At 47.7% G+C, this 17,310-nt stretch overlaps 1 protein-coding gene across 7 annotated transcripts in view; it reads left to right on the top strand.

The window, feature by feature from the left end:
* The window catches only part of Ccdc13 (coiled-coil domain containing 13), a 53,887-nt gene that overhangs the window by 14,347 nt on the left and 22,230 nt on the right, over positions 1–17,310 (top strand). For all 7 annotated transcript variants that reach the window (XM_008849467.1, XM_008849469.1, XM_008849468.1 and 4 more), the window contains exons 4-8: positions 1,363–1,505; positions 4,585–4,674; positions 8,738–8,854; positions 10,043–10,147; positions 14,675–14,836. In XM_008849467.1, coding sequence (XP_008847689.1) covers positions 1,363–1,505; positions 4,585–4,674; positions 8,738–8,854; positions 10,043–10,147; positions 14,675–14,836 — 617 coding nt within the window. The remainder of the gene's footprint in view (positions 1–1,362; positions 1,506–4,584; positions 4,675–8,737; positions 8,855–10,042; positions 10,148–14,674; positions 14,837–17,310) is intronic.

The raw sequence follows: 17,310 nt of genomic DNA, 5'->3' as shown, positions 1-17,310 counted from the left end.
AGCGTAATAATTCATCTGTAAACCTAGAAATGTACAGCCAATTTTGAAAGAGATGTACCCTAGCTCAGAAAAATGTTATTGAATTGGTTAATGCTGTTGTAATGAAATGCTTCTTCTTATTGAATAAAAAATATTTTATTGAAAAAAAATGTAGGAAACAACAACAGCAACATCAACAAAAAAAAACTAAGGTGGAGGGGCTGGAGAGATGGTCTAGTGGTTAAGAGCATTGGCTGCTCTTGCCAAGGACCTGGGTTTGATTCCCAGCACCCACATGGTGGCTAACAACCATTCATAACTCCAGTTCCATGGGATTCAATGCCCTTTTCTGGTCTCTGTAGACATTGCATGCACATTATACACTTACATACATGCAAGCAACACACAAATAAATAATAAATAAATAAATAAATAAATAAATAAATTTAAAGAGAAGATAGAAGCAGGAAGAGCAGACATTCAAGGCTAGCTTCAGCTACACTAAAAATAATGATAATAATTTTTTTGAAGGCAGTGCCTGAGGAATGACACCTCAGGATGACCTCTGGTCTCCACACACACAAGTGCTCATGTGCCTCTGCACCTGAAGACACATGTGCACCTGAACACACACACACAAATACACAAAGAATTTGTTTATGTCAAACATCTGGGGCTTAGCTCGGGATTGGCTAGGGTGGCTTGGCTTTGTTGCGTATGTGTCCCTCTTCGGGAACCAGCCAATGAGTTCGGGTCTGTAATTCTTGTGAGATGGCTTAATCAAAGAAGGGAGCTTGACTGTGCAAGTGGTTTCCATGTCTCTACCTACACCTTCTCTGGCACCAAAGCCAGTGTCAGGCAGCACAGAAGGGTCAAGGGACTGTGTCCTGCTCACTAAGGCTCATAGCCTACCCACAGGGCAGAGGCTGTGGCTGTGTAACCCTACCACAGGGATGGCGTGAAGATGAGGAACAATCAGCCTGACTCCAAGGAACTAAAACTCTGACATCTGATTTTATTTTATTTTATTTTATTTTATTTTATTTTATTTTATTTTATTTTATTTTATTATTTTTAAAGACAGGGTCTCCTGTAGCCCAGATGAATTCACTATGTAGCTGAGAATGACTTGAACTTCCAACCTCCTTCCTCCACCTCCTGACGGTTGGAATTACAGGCATGAGCCATCACACCCAGCTGCTTTCTGATCTTACAGGCTTTCTGTGCAGGGGCTGCATTCTCTCTCTCAGGGCTGGGTCCCAGGGCTCTTTGATGTGTGACAACTCTCCAGTGAGCACTCATTCCAAAGACATTGCCTTTAAAGTCCTGGGTTTGAGGTGCATATTGTGTTTGTAATGGATCTCGCCGTTTCTTTCATTTTAGGGACAACTGGGATGGCTGGAGATCTAGTAGCCACCAAAATTGTTGAACTGTCCAAAAAGAACCGGGGGCTCATGGCGGAGTCAGAAAGTGCAAAAGCCAGAGTGAAGCAGCTGACCAATCGCATCCAGGAGCTGGAGCTAGAAGTGAGGGCCTCAGCTGCTTTTCCTGGGGGGAGGGGGTGTACTAGGAAGTGTTGGGTCCTTATACAGACATATATGTGGGGTACAGTGTCAGCAGTGAGTTCCCCAGTCTTTAATCACATCTGGAGGGAGGGGATGTGGGCCACTGACAAGAAGAAGCCTGGCATGGTGACTAAGGGCATTGGACATGGAGCCTCACTGAAAGATCTGTGTCCCTGAGGGTGCCCTAAACTCTGTGTTTCAGTCCCCCATCTGTCACATGACAGTAGTAGCAGGCAGCCTCACTGTCAGTTTTCGTGAAAATCAAAAGACTTTTTTTTTTATTATTATTCTTTATTTTTTAGAAGAAGCATTTCATTACAGCTTTAACATACTCAATAACAATTTCCAGAGCAAAGATACATCTCTTTCAAAAGTGGCTACAAAATTTTTAGGTTCACAGTTGAATTAATACAGTTATACAATATTGAACTCATTATAAACCCCATAAGACATATAATTGAGTGAGTTTTTAACCTTTAAAAAAGAACTCCATTTCATTTTAAAATATACTGTTTCTTACAGACTCATTGTTTTTGCTAATAACACTTAGATGTCGGCACATGCATCTCTAATCTATATTTGTCTGATTATTACTAGTCATACTTGGTTGCACTCAGATCCTTGGCACCTGTGTATGGCTATAAAGTCGTCGGGTAGATTTTAATGTTTATCACCTCTACTAATTAACATGATGTAAGTTTTTATTCTTCCTCCTCAAATATAACTCAGTTTTTTAATTTGCTGATTTTTTTGTGTGTATATCACACAGAACATCCCAAACCATCTTATTCATCTATACACCCACTACCCAGATGGCATCCTCCCATAGCCTCCCCTGCCACTAGAGCCCTTATACTCTGTCATTCCTGCTACTGTCAATTTATTTATTTGATAACCACATGATTAGAAGAAGCATTTCATTACAGCATTAACATATTTGATAGCAATTTCCAGAGCAAAGATGCATCGCTTTCAAAATTGGCTATAAATTTTTAGGTTCACAGTTGAATTAATACAGTTATACAATATTGAACTCAGTATAAATCCTGAAAGACATAAAATTGAATGACGTTATAACCTTTAAAAAAGATCTCCATTTCATTTTAAAATATACTGTTTCATACAGAAAAACTCATTTTTAATGCTATTAACGCTTGGATGTTTGCACATCTGTCTCTAATCTCTATGTATCTGATTTTTACTAGTCACAGTTGGTTACTTTCTGAGATCCTTGGCACCTGAGCATGAATATAAAGTCATCAGGTAGATTTCAGTGGTAATGTTTTTCACCGCTACTAATTAACATGAAGCAAATTTTTATTCTTCCTCAACTATAATTCATTTTTTAAATTTGTTGATTTTTTGCATGTATTTCATACAGAACATCCCAAACAATCTTATTCATCTATATATCCACATCCCAAATGGCCCCTCCCATAGCCCCCTCCCCCACTGGAGCCCATATACTCTGTCATCCCTGTTACTGTCCACTGTTGTCAGCACCCCCAGCTGTTCTCCAGTGCTTGTCCATCTGTTAAATCTAGTCAGCCTATCTAGAGGTCTTTGTTTTAGGAAGGTCAGCTGTTCCTCATCTAGCAGCAATCAGTTGTCAATATTCCTTTAGATAAGATTGGGGTCTGCTGTTCATTTTCCCAGTTCTATGCTGGGTTACTGTTCAAGACTTTTTTTTTTTTTATGTGTATGAGTGTATTGCCTACATGTATATGAGTGCACCCGTGTTGTGCAATGCCTCGGAGGTCAGAAGAGGGTGTCGGATTCCCGTGAAACTAGAGTTAAGGATGGTTCGTAGCCGCCATGTGGGTGCTGGGAATCAAACCCAGGTCCTCTGCAAGAGCAATCAGTGCTCTTAACCACTGAGCCATCTTTCCAGCCCCCAAAAAGACTTTTTAAAATGCTTAGAACAATACCTGACATGTAGAAAGTGCTAGATAAACATGTGCTGAATCAGTTTCCAGAAACCCCTATTCATTCAAAGCTACATCCAGAAACATTACACCCACTGTGGTCCACCTTCCTCTTTTAGTCAACCCCTCCCTCCCAGCTAACTACACACCCTCCCCCTGGCACATCCCAGTGGTTCCTGTCCTTAGGAGTTCAACTGAACCCGTCAGGCTCACTCAAGGAAATCTTTGCTACCTTTCCCATCGCAGGAGCTGAGGCTGCTGGCCAGTCCTGTGGCTTCTTCATTCTGGGATGTAGTTTTTGAGAACCACTTCATATTCTGTGCCATGCCCCAGGAGATGCTGGAGGGAGCAGAGTCAGCATGGATGATTCTGCCTCCTTGGAGATGGACTCATGTATGGCACAGTAACCAACCTAGCAGTAGGAAAGAGATCAACACACAAACAGGGAGCAGTGGCCAGAAGCTAACGAGGGTCAGGAGGGATGCTGCTTAGGATGAGCTAGGAAGGGAAAGGCCTCATAACCCAGCCAGAGATTGGAAGAGTAGCCTCCACAGAGAGGGCCTCAAGGCTCACAGTGAAAAGTGGGGAAAAGCATGGAAGGAGACCAGTGTGGTCAAGAGACGAACAAGATTGGTTGGAGGTGTGAGGCCCTGCCCCAGTTTCCCAAACATGGTATGGTCACTGCATATAAAGAACAGCGGAGGCATCATTAAAAGATTGATTGCCTGGTCGTCTACAGTAGGCTCTAACATGAGACGTATCCAGTGTGGCAGGCACCCTTTTTCGCCATCTAGACCCAAAGTCTGTGTTTCTTTTATTCTCTCTTAGGCTGTTGCTAGAACTCCCTGAGAGAGTGTAGCAGCTTTGTGTTTTATCAAGGTCTTAGCAGAGCCTTGGGCTGCCCTTCCAGTGTAGTTAGGGAGCAGGGCCAATCAACCCCTCTCTCATCATGAGCAGCTCATAAAGGACCGTTCCTTTCATTAGCAGTCCAAGAGTGAGTCAACCACTCAGACACCAAGTCAGGCAGCCACATACCCAGCAACACCTGAGGACTGTGGCTGGGTGTGTAGTTGCCATGCAGAATGAAATATTAAGTGCCAGGTTTGCCTTTTCAGCTGCAGATGGTACCAGCCAGGCCACCTGCCAAGCAGGCCACAGATGTGGGCGCCAAGGCATCAAGGAACCAGAAGGGAGACAGAGCCATGGTAGGAATTCTCTTCAGTGTCTATGGAGGTACCCATTACCTGGGCCTCCCCTCCCCAGTGGGCTCATGGGTGTCTTACCAGGGTGCCCCACCCATTGCTGAACCATTGTTGCCTCCTCAGAGCAGCCACCAGAGAACAGTCCCCAGTATATGGCCTGTGGCCAGGATACCCTGACAGAGACAAGGGAAGGCCCAGCTCCAAGCCACTTCCCATAGGGGGAAGCTGGGAAAGTTGGGGCTTCTGAGCCCTGATATCACACACTGGAGGGATGGCTAGTCCACCTGGCCTCCTGCTTGCAGCCTGGCCATCATGTCTACAGCCTCCTCACCAGGGAGACACCCACTTGCCCTTACCCTGGGGAGAGGTTGCTTCCCACTACCCAAGGGAGCCCTGTTCTTTTTTTTCTTAAGTGTGTGTGTGTGTGTGTGTGTGTGTGTGTGTATTTGTATGTATTTGAGTGTGAAAGTACATGGTGGGGGTGCAGGTACATGTGTATTTGTGCATGTGGAGGCCAGAGGACAACATCAAGTGTCGTTCTTAAGAATACCATCTACCTCATTTGAGACAGGGTCTCTCATTGGCCTGAAGCTCACTAATTAGGCTAAGTTGGCTGACCAGTGAGCCCCAGGGATCCTCCCGTGTCTGCCTCCCCAGTACTGGGATTATAAACCCACATGACCATGCTGGCTTTTTACATGGCTGCTGGGGACTGAACTCAGACCCTCCTGCTTTCCTTTAGTGACTGAGCATCTCTCAGGTCCCCAAGAGCCCTGTTATTTATAGATACTGTGGACAGTTGGGGGCTCCTTTTGCAACACTGAGAATCTACAGAGTTATTCCCAAGACCTCATTTTCTAACCAATGAGCAGGCCACAAAACCTAGGCAACAGGAATTGCAGCTCCATGTAAGGAAGGGGTTGCCAGGGTGTGGAGCCCAAGCCAGACTGAGCTGCATCAGCATCTCAAGATATCCCAGAAAACCTCACCAGGGTTTTCTCAGGAATCCAGACCACCTGGTGACAGACACCTGAGTCCCAGGACTCCAAGCTTAATGTTCCTTCTGCTCCATGTCCCTCATTACCTATGCCTTAGGATTAGGCCACTTCTTGCTGGTCTTGAGAGGAATTCAGTCCTGGGTGTGGTGAAGGGCCCCTTAGAGGTGAATGTGTAAACCTACCTCATTGCTGGGGACACAGCCAAGGTGCTCTGCCCTTGGTTGGGGTAAACAGTGTTCTTTGTGGCCCTTCCTTCTCTGAGAGACACTGCTAAACTGCCCCTGGTTTGTCCAACACACAGATGACCTCCATGTTCCAGACTTGAGTAAGGGTAAGAAACTGCTTGTTGTGTCCCTTGTGGAGCCTGATGGGATGGTCTGTTTTATCACACAGGGGAGTCAGGACAGAGAGGAGCAGCCATGTAGAAGAAGGTGTGGTAGGCCTTCAGAGGCAGGCCAGAGCTGAGTTCACAATAGGAGTACACCCTCCATCTTGGGGCTAGCAGGTGAAGGAGGGGCACCCTTGAGCTAAGCTCTGGTGAAGCCAGTGGGAAAGGCCTTCCAGGAGGGGCAGTGCCTACAAGGAAGAGAGTCTGGAAAGCACAGATCATTCTGCACAGTTGGCTCACCTGGGTGTCAGCTGGATAGCATTTGGCTTCAGCCCAAAGCCCAGAAGAGGAAAAGGGATATGAGCCAAAATAAAACAGGATAGGAGCACCCAAGAGTCTCTTGAATGGTCACTAGAGCAGGGAGTTTGGATGGTTCTGTTACGAGCTGCTGGGTCTCAGCAGAGTGTGTGCCTGCCTGGCTGCAGGTCTCCTTATGTCCAGGCCACATGCTTTCCCTGGCATCTTCTGCTCAGAGCAAGAACAAAAGCCTGTCCACATCACTCGTCTGCTGGAGCCGTCCAGGCCGAGCTGTACTCCAGAGGCCTGCCTCTCACAGCCTCGAAGCACATTCCAGAGTGTAGCTGAAAGCACTCCACTTTGCAGGGGGCTCCAGGAGGCTGTGCTGTGAGCAGTCAGCAATGCCTACTCCCAGGGGCCTGTGTTGCAGCTGTTCCTTCAAAGGAAACGGCCTGTGATCGGGGCCAGGCTGCCTGTGCCAGGTCTCCCACAAAGCCCATGGAATCTCACTGGGGGCAGAAAGCTCTGCAGCGGCTGGGAAGGAGGTGGGCCCAGCTATTAGGCCTCTTCAGAATACCATCTGGCCTTAGTCCTCTTGCCAGCTGCCCACCCAAGCTAGGGGCCTTCCCTTCTTGTCAGTGCCTGCTCTAGGTAGTGCCCTGGACAAGCCTCCTGGGTATGCGTGGAACCTAGCATTAAGCCCCCTGCTTGACGATGAACTAAGGCCAGGAGTGGGTATCACGGCTCTATATCCTGGTGCAGTATGTGTATTCTGCCCATGCTCTGAGAGGCCCTCAGAGATGCTGTCAGACCACAGAGCCCCAGGGAATGCTCATGTGCTCCCACAGCACCCAGAACAGGGCTGCCATGGAGGGAAGCTCTGGCCACCAGGAGGTAGGGGTCACTATGCAGCGCAGGGCCGATTTAAAGCCTCATGGTTGGTTAACAGAGGTAAGACTAAGGGTACCCAGCGGAAAGAGGGAATGTCAGGCAGCCACACAGGCAGAACTCAGAAAACGTACTTTTTCAAGGATCTATTTGCATTTTCTGGAAGTCTCCACTTTGCAAATTTTGTTCATATTGATTATGGCTTTTGTCCTGATGGTGACGTTAAATATGGTCAGGACTTCGGGACCAACTGTTCAGGCCTAGTTTCTTTGACCCCTGCTCTTCAGCTGGGTTCCATAGGTTAGGACTTGGTCTAGTGGTCATCTCTTTCACACTAGTGTTCACAGGAGGTTCTGTTTGTGCTTGCTAAAGAAAGATTAGAAAGCCACTGAACAACCACCTGCTTCCCAGAAGCCCAGGCCCCTGGTTGGCTGGGGCAGGAGCAGAGGGTCTCAGCATGACCTGATGGATGCTGGACCTGCTACCCCAGTGTCACTACTGCTGCAATGCTCTATTACAGCAACAGCAGCAGCAGAAGCACCAGTTGGAAGAAGGGGCAGAAGGACCAGGGCTCTAATCCCACTGTGCTACTACAACTGGTTGGGCAAGTTCTGCTACTCTCTGAACTTGATGTTCATCACTAATGGAAGGACTTTAAATAGGTTGATCTTGGAGGTCCCAGTAATGGCTACTGAGACAGAGAGGCAGGCAATGCATTAATAAATTACTTCCAACATTTGCATCGAACATTATTTTTTAAACCAGGCAAGGTGGTGCACTTGGGAGGGAGAGGCAGGAAGATCTCTGTGAGATCAAATCTAGCCTGATCTACACAGCAAGTTTTGGCCAGCTGGGGCTGCAGGGAGACCTTGTCTCAAAACAAACAAGCAAACAAACAAACAAACAAACAAGTATCTTTTAGAGAAAAGGCAAAGGGGGACATCATTGAGTTCCAGCACACATCTTTTGTTGTTGTTGCTGTCCTTCAAGCCACAGAGGTGAGATATTTGGGGACTGAACCCGGTTTCCATTAAGCCAGCACATAGCACAGCCCCTCTGTGGGCAGAGACAAGGCCTGTGCTGTGACTCCAGCTCCAGAAGGGGAGGCCTTGGATGGGGAGGTCATGGTCCTGCCAAGCTGAAGTGGCCTTCTGTAGATGGAGTGATGCTCTTAGCCTAATGCCCATCTCTGGGCATAGCAAAATGGCCACATCCAAGAAGTTTCTGGGAGCTGTGGAGCCTGCAGCTTCCTTTAGATGCTCCAGCCATGGCTACACACACAACCACATGTGGATGTGCAACACAAGGCTCAGCCCTGAAATTTGAGCGCCAGGATTCAACCTGTTCACCACCTATCCTAGCCAGGAGTCCAGGTCGAGAGGACTTATCTTCCACCCCCTTCGGCTTTGCATCTAATGGGACCTGGGGAGCATCTGAGGATCCAGGCACCAGTCCAGCACCAGTCCAGCACCATTTACTTCAGTAAATAGTGGCTCTAATTATTATAACTATTTAGTCAGTAAGTGATCACTTTCTTCCTGTCCTTCCCAACCAGCTGGAGACGACAGAAGTGAAGGCGCTTCAGGACAGGCTAGCAGCCATGAACCTCAAGATGAGCGACCTACGCAACCAGATCCAGTCTGTGAAGCAGGAGCTCCGCATGGCCCAGAAGGTCTTTCAGAGCCAGGGTTCAGGATTTCTTATGTGGCCAGGACTGGTCTCAGGAAAAGTTGGTAGCTTGTTGGCTTCTGTTCCAAAGCGGGGGGTGCTCCTTCCATGAGCATCTGCTTGCACTGGGTCAGGTTCCAGACCTGTAACTTCCTTCTCTGTACAGCCCTATGGGGGGATGAGGTGGCCAGCCACCTCAGGGCCTGAACACTACCTTGGGATGTCTGCCTGTTGACTGACAAGAACAGCTCTGCCCACTAGGGAGAGGCCTGGGAGTCTTCCCTGCAACTCCCAGTGCCCCAGTAGACCATGGGTCTCAACTCAGTAAGCTGCCTAGCCTTTGACTTGAAAGGCCACCTGGTCCACCTCCTGACCTCTGCCACCTATGGTATGGAAAATGAACAGGGAGTTTGTGCAAAGTCACTTTCAAAAGGAAATTCTCAGGTATGGGGTGTAAGCCCCACTGGCCAGCTGGTTTGCCATTTGTTTGTATTTACATAGTGAATTCTCTGGCATTTGTCTTCCTTGCTGAAACCACTCAGACTAGTCAAGATTTCCAAAACAGTGTTCTATTGTGGAAACCAGGGTCAGAGAGACTTGGCTTGCTGGATGGGGATCCAGCTTGGTGACATGCCGAGTATACTGCTTCTATCTCCATCAAAGCCTGGAGGTAGGGCCTGAGTACCATACCACGCTTCAGTGGCCACAGTGCTGGACTCTTCTCGAAGTACAGCAGCTTGAAGTGATGCCTCCATGCTGCCAAGAGAGGGCCACTTGGCAGTGGCTATCAGAGGACAAGCCCTGTGGCAGTGTGCTACCTGAAGCCACCCACAATTCTGTGATGAGATGAGGTGACATGTGAATGACGTAAGGAAGCAGGCATTGGTCAGCTCTGGGTGCATTGTGGTAGAATGTGTCTGAAGCAAGAGGCCTTCTTTGGGACTGCACCTGGTTGACCTGCGAATCCCTGAGAAGAGCTGGGGTGATGGGCTTACTGCCCCACCCAGACCCCAGGCAGAGCTGACCTGGTTTTTGACAAGTGTACTCTGAGATGAAGGGAAGGCTGTGCAGATGAAGTTAGGCCCTCGGAAGCCCCACCTCTACATAGCTCTGCCTCAGAGCCCCATGCAGTGACAGGCGGGGCCTGGGAAGCCACCCTCCTGGCCACACTGAATGTCTTGTTTCATTTCAGGTTCTGGCCAATGAGGTTGGGGAAGATGTGAACATCCAGCAGCTCCTGTCCTCACCAGGGACCTGGAGGGGAAGGGCTCAACAAATTCTGGTTTTGCAGAGCAAGGTGAGTCACCAGACTTCTGGTCCTATGCAAAAGGCTCAAAGTGTCCTAGAGAGATCCGCCCTGACCCTCATTAGAGCCTGAAGCACCAGAGCCCCCCAAGGCCTGTTGTCCCACAGTGTATCCTTGCAGGGCAGTTGGTTTATATTCTCTGCGCCAGCCTGATTTTCATTTGTTACTAAATGAACACACACTTACATAACGCTTTCCACATGCCTGGCCCTGGCGCTTAACCAGCCCCAGAGCCTTGAGTTTGATTTCCTTTTCTGCAGGCGTCTTCCCAAGTATGTTTGCATGACTGTTGCAATTGTTGACTTTTTCCAGTTCCATCCAGATGCTTGTGTCTTTTGAAAGTTTTCGTTATGTAGTAAAACAGCCTGGTCTCCCTCTTTGTTTTCTAAATATTTTGGCACACACAAAGAGAGGTTAAGAGCAGAGGCTCCAGAGCTGCCCTGTTTGAGTTCAAACCCTGGTGCCCTCCTTACCAGCTGTGGGTCAGTATGCAAATGACTAACTCTCTGTGCCTCAGTTTCCAAATAGACAGAATGGGGTACAACAGTTTCTAACCCCTGAGGGGGCTCTTGGCAGCAACGACTACACCAGAGTATGAAGGGTGCTCAGTACAGTGCCAGCTTGGAGACAACATTGGGCGGAGATTAGCTGGTTTTGCCTTCAGACTGAGAAGCTCATGGAAGATGTGTAGTTCCCATAATTCCTCAAGCATGCTGCCTGCACTCTCAGGCAGCAAGTCCATGGTTCCTGTGTGGCTTTTTTTCTGAGGGTCTCTTCTATGAGATCCTTGAAGTCAGCATGAAGGGAAAAAAACTCCTCCAAAACTTAACTGATGATCAATGTGTGGCCTTGGGGTCCAAAATACCTGAGTTTGAGTCTGGCCTGTCACTGCCCTTCTGGCTCTGTGGCCTTGAACAGATGCCATCATCTCTGCCTGAGTCTCCTCACCTATAGAGTGGAGATAACACTAATAAAGCACCTGGCTATAAGAAGCACTCAGTGAATTTGCTGTTACTGTCATTAAGTTCTGTGCTGAATTATTTAAGACACCTCAGTTGAATTACCACGTGATGCCACAAGGACACACTGATTTGTGTCCTGTGCCTCTGTCATAGGGCACATTTTCTCCTGGCTCTAGACAGCCAGTTTTGTTCCAAGATTGACTTGTATTGGTGGAAGACAGGGCCCTGAGAGTTATCTACTTAAACTCCAGTGTGGTAAAGGCATTCTCTGGGACGACATCTACCTACTTGCTGAGAGCAGTGGGGTGGAGGGGAGAGAGGGGTACCAGGTGTATTGATGGTTCCACATGGATCATCTGGGAGTTTTCAAAGTTGACTAATCCTTAAAGATCACTGTAGTGACCACGCTATCCAAAAGGCCATGCTACAAGCATTCAGTACAGTCAACTCAAGAGTCAATGAACTTCCCTTCAAAATATCAATGATATCATTAACAGTTCTAGAAAAAAAAAATCCTGAAACACACAGAATAGCCCTAAGCAGAAAGAACAATGCTTGAATTCAAAATACATTCCAGAGCCATAGTAACAAAACCAGCATGGCATGGGCATAAAAACAGACATGCTAATCAATGGAACAGAAGACCAAGAATTAACTAATATATACATCTACAGCTGTCTCATTCTTTTGTTGTTTTGTTTTTAGGCAGGATCTCATTGTGTATTCACAGGTGGCCTCAAACTCATGATCCTCCTGCCTTGGCCTCCTGTGTGTTCAGATTACAGGATTGCACCACCATATTCAGTTAGCCATCTGATTTTTACAGTGGTATGAAGAACATATAGTGGAGAAAAGACAGCCTCTAACGTGGTGCTGGGAAAACTGGATGTCTACTTGTAGAAGATTTAAACAAGACCCCTACCTCTCACCCTGTACAAGACTCAACCCAAAATGCATCAAAGTGTAAGGCCTAAAACCCCAAAACTTTTTGGGTAAAACAAAGGCAAACTATTCCAGGTAAAGGCAGAGGCAGAAAGGACTTTCTAAATAGGACTCCGGTAGTCACGGACATAGAAGTAAGAATGGATAAACAATCACTTCAGACTAAAAAGCTTCTGCTCAGCAAAGGAAACAGTTAACAGAGTGAAGAGGAAACGTACAAAATGGGGGAAAATCTTTGTCAGTCATTCATATGACAGAAGATTAATATCCAGAATATATAAAGAACCCAAAAATCTTAACAAAAGAGGAAGCAATTCAATTTTATTATTTTTGTATATGAGTGTTTTGCCTGCATGGATATAAGTGCACTACTTGCATACAATGACTGTGTGCTCGATAGCTTTAGTGTCAACTTGACACACCTGGGCTGAGGGAGCTTCAATTGGGGAATTTCCTCTATTGGACTGGCCTGTGGCCATGTCCATGGGGCATCTTCATGATGAGTGATGTAGGAGGGCCCAGCCCACTGAGGGGCCAGGGGAGCAAGCCAGTAAGCAGTGTTCCTCCATGGCCTGTGCTCCAGCTCCTGCCTCCAGGTTCCTGCCCTGAGTTCCTACCTTGGGCTCCCTGATGAACTGTGACCCAGGAGATATAAGATAAAATAAACCCTTTCCTCCCCAAGTTGGTATTGGTAAGAGCATTTTGTCACAGCAATGGAGAAACAAACTAAGACAGGCCTCAAAGGCCAGAAGAGGACATCAGATCCCCTAGAATTGGAGTTAGACAGAAGGTTGTACAGCGCCCCCATGTGGGAAACAAACTGGGGTCCTCTGGAAGAGCAAGCAGTGCTCTTAACTGCTGAGTCATCTCTCCAGCCCTCAAGTAATTCAATTTAAGAAATGGAAAATGATTTACACATAAACTTCTGAAGAAATAAAAATGGCTAATAAATGCATATATTTGCATGTATGTGTGTGATATTTATGCATGTGTGTATATATGTGTATGGAGGCCAGAGTTGACGTCAGATGCCTTCCTCCACTTTACTGAAACAGGGTCTCTCACTGAACTTGGAACTCAAGGACTCAGCTAGTTTAGCTAGCCAGGGATCCTCTGTCTCTACCTTCCAAGTGCTGGGATTATAAGCAGACCACATGGCTGACCTGCTTTTTATGTGGGTGCTGGAGGTTTGCTCAGCAAGTATTGTTTCCGCTGAACCATCTCCCCAGCCCCAATAAATATGTATTTTAAATGTTCAACATCTTAATCTCTCAAGGAGATACAAAATCATAACTATATTAAGATTCTATCTCTCTCCAGTCAGAATGGCTGTCATGAAGAAAACAACAAACACTGGTAAGGATGAGGGGAAAGAGGAGCCTTTACACGCTGCTGGTGGGAATGTAAACTGGTACAGTCACTATGGAAATCAGTGTGGAGGTACCTCAGAAAACTACAAGTAGAACCACCATGTGACCCAGCTACCCCATTGCTGAGTGTTCTCGGGAATCAGAGTCAGCACAGCACAGAGACACCTGTACATCCATGTTCACTGCAGCCGCAGTACGGCAGAGCCAGCCTTGACACCTGTCACAGGCAAAGGGCTACAGAACAGGTGGCATGTATACACAACCAAGTTCTAGTGGTAAATAAAAATGGAACTATGTCATTTGCAGGAAAATGGTTGGAACTGGAAATCATCTTAAGGGAAATAAGCCAGACTCAGAAAGATAAATACTGCATGTTTTTTTAATTATATAGAATAGGAGGAGGAGGAGGAGGAGGAGGAGGAGGAGGAGGAGGACAATTAAGGGAAGAAGACTGAGGCCAGGGACAGGAGAGGGGAGGGGTGGATATGATTAAAACATGATATGTGAATGCAAGGAAATATCACAGAGAAACCCACTATTTTGTACAATTACTATGAGTTAATATTTATAATAAATAAAAAAATGAATATTTGCTTTAAAAAAAAGATTCATTCATGACTTTTCTTAAAATATGGCTTCCCAGGTCCTTCCTTCCTCTGGAACTCTGATTTTTGGTCTGGAATGGACCCCATGACTTGTCATTCCAGGAGGAACCTTGAGGGAGCCTTGGGCTCACGCAGGGCTGGGGTATTGCATCCTCATCACAACACTATGCAGAAGGTGCCTCCAGGAAGGCCCATTTTGCAGACGAGGGGACTGAGATTCGGAGAAGTTTCATCATGTACAGCACACAGCCAGTACTGCTCTGAGCCATTCCCTCTGCTTCCAGCCCTGCTGGTGACCAGCCACCTCCTGGGGGTCCACTCAGGCTTCAGTCTGTCTACTGGAGAGTTCTTCCTGGGCTGAAGCCTGCTGCACATTGTCTCAGCTTCCTGGGACAACATATGACATGTGCTTCTTGGCCTCTAACAGCCCTTTAGTGACAAGATTTTTCTCATTGACTCAGAAGTGTCTCTTTTCTAGGTTAAACCACTTTGACATCTTCTCATTTTGCCCAAGACCTTCCTACCCAGGCCCCATCCTATGCCATGCCATGGAAGGGTGGCTCAGTCTTCAGTCTAGCATGGCACCCATGTGACAGGGCTGAAGACTCGTAGTGGGACAGCCAGCTTTACCGCCCTCAGGTTCGAGAGCTGGAGAAGCAGCTGGGACAGCGTCAGAGCAAGTCTGTGGGCCTGGCCTGCGATGAGCGGCTGGCCAACTCAGACCCAAGGAAGCTGTCGGCACAGGAGAAAAACCTGCTGAGGATCCGAAGTCTGGAGAGGGACAAGCAGGAAAGCTGGGAGGTAAGGTGGCCCAGTAGGGGTCTGGTGGGCACACAGGGAGATCTGCCACACCTGCCAGGTCCTTCGATCTCCTTACCATAGACACTGGGGCTTTAGGGCAGCTCTGTGACTAGTCCTCACATCCTGTTGACCAGCTTGAGCTGCCTGGCTGAGGGCTCACTCTGGGGCCATTCAATGAACTCTAGATGGTCCTGTCCTCACTTTGGGGCAGAGGAATACATAAAACTTATTCTAAAAAAATGTCTAGAGGGATGCAGAGTGTATTAGTTACTTTCTCACTGCTGTGATAAAATAACCAACAAAAGCAACTTAAGGAAGGAAGGGTTTATTTCAGTTCACTGAGGGGATACAGTCCCATGGGGCAGAGAAGGCATGGCGGCAGGAGTGGCTGCTCACATTGCATCCTCTGTCAGGAACCAGAGATGAATGCTGGAGCTCAGTTTGCTTCCTCCTTTCCCCTGTTTTATTCAATCTGGGCCCCCAACCTAGGGATGGTGCCACCCATATTCAGGGTGGGTCTTCCCTCCTCTGATAAGGTTCTCACAGACATGACCAGAGGTGTGGCTCCTAGGTGATTCCATATCCAGTTAAATTGACTGTGAAGACTAACCCTCACACAGGGTCACACCTCCAAACGTGGGATAGGGTGCATGGGGCCTGAAGGAAGCCACTCCAGGCACTGAACTGGGTAAACAGGCTGCACCTCCCTCTGGACTGGGCACTCTGGAACTCTAGCTCTCAGCCTCTGCCCTTTCTCCCATGGCAATCCCAGGCTGCCTCACTTCTGTTCTCCAGTCTACCAAGGGTTCTCTTTCCCAGTGGTTCCAACTGAGCTCCAGAACTGAGGGTCTTCAACTTAGCTTGGGCCATGTCTCAACCCCTGAGTCAGTCCCTGTGATCAAAGACACAAGGTGCCTTATTGCGTTTCATCTCCCTGCCCCCAGGTCTGGGCAGTGAGTCAGCCTCCCCAAACTTGAGCCAAGAGTGGAAAGTTGGGGACTACCTCAGAGGAAGAAGTGGGAGAAGCTGTTGTGTCAGGCTGGACATCAGGCCCCCCTTAGTGGTTCTGACAGTGGTTTCCTGACATTGAGGCCCTCCAGCTTGGACCTCCTCATTGGGAGACTCCCTCTATGAGTGCCTATATCAGGCTGTGCCAGGGATGTTGAGAGCACCACCATAGCTACCTCCCAGCCTTCTGTACCATCAGGCATTAGGAGAGGAATGGGAGATTAGAGGGGTGGGCACAGCCATATCCTGCTGGACCGTGTGTACCAACAGAATCACCAAAGGGCTTTAACTTATGAAGAGACATAGTCCCTATGGTCATGTGGTTGGGGAGGAGCACTAGAGGAGCAGGTTCAGGAGGCAGACTGATAATCCTCCTGAGGATGACCATGGACTTATACCAAGGTGTAAGGAGTGCCATGACAGGTTAGACACATGGGATATTAAGGGTGACTCTATGGGGCCCTGTGACAACTGGACAGGAAGGGAGTGTAGGAAGAATGATAAAGGACTTGCAGCATGCATCAAGGGAAAAGTTGAGATTAGGAAAGCTGGGTGTGAGTGTGAGTGTGTATTCTCACTGGGAAGATGTGCTGCAACAACCGCCTGAGCCACAAGGACATGGGAGGAGACAGTGCCTCGCTGTGTGTCCTCCTCTGTCCAGGTGCCCACAAGAAGCTAAGGAGCATCAGGCGAACATCAACCCCTCCCTGCTGAAGGCTCAGTAGGTTCATCATATCCTGTCATCTTACATGTCTGTGATTCTCACTGAGACTATGAAAATACCTTTGCCACTATAACAGGGCTTCAGCATCAAGTCAGAGGATGCCAGTCACTGCTCGACCCATCCGTGTGACACAGTCTCTGCTTGAAGGATTTATTTCACCTGGCCTCTGCCTCTCTGCCCTTGGCCTGCCCTGCCCTGCCCTGCTGTGGGCTCCAGCCACACATGTCCCACTTGGGACCTGTGCTCTTCTTAGCTCCCAGCTCTGCTCAGCCATCACTTTTTTAGGGAGTCCTCCCTGACTACATTCTGCCCCACACCGTCATGTCTGTCTCCCCTGCAGATGTCTCCCTTGGGATGATACTCCTGGGAACAAGGGCTCTGCTTTGTCCCTGCTGTACTCTAGCGCCTGTCACAATGTCAGGCACACAGTAAGCTCTCAGGAAACGAGAATGAAGGAATGAGCCTCCAAAGATATGTGCAGCATGAGAACTTCCAGTTTATATGGGACAGAGTTAGTGCCAAGTAGAGAGGACTCAGCCTCACACCGTAGAAATGTCACTGAAGCCTCACTGACAACTGGGTCTCTTCCCCAACAGGTTTAAATAGGAAGGGGTCATCAGTCGTCCCCAATACCACTGTATTTATATAAGAAACAATAAACAAGACACACTTAAAATGGTGAAAACCATTTTGGTTTATAAATTGCTGTGGCAGACAGTACAGTCAATTCTAGTGTTCATTT

Source organism: Nannospalax galili, unplaced genomic scaffold, assembly GCF_000622305.1.
Source record: "Nannospalax galili isolate Female #2095 unplaced genomic scaffold, S.galili_v1.0 scaffold443, whole genome shotgun sequence".
NCBI lineage: Eukaryota > Metazoa > Chordata > Mammalia > Rodentia > Spalacidae > Nannospalax > Nannospalax galili.
This window is presented reverse-complemented; position numbering and strand designations above follow the sequence as displayed.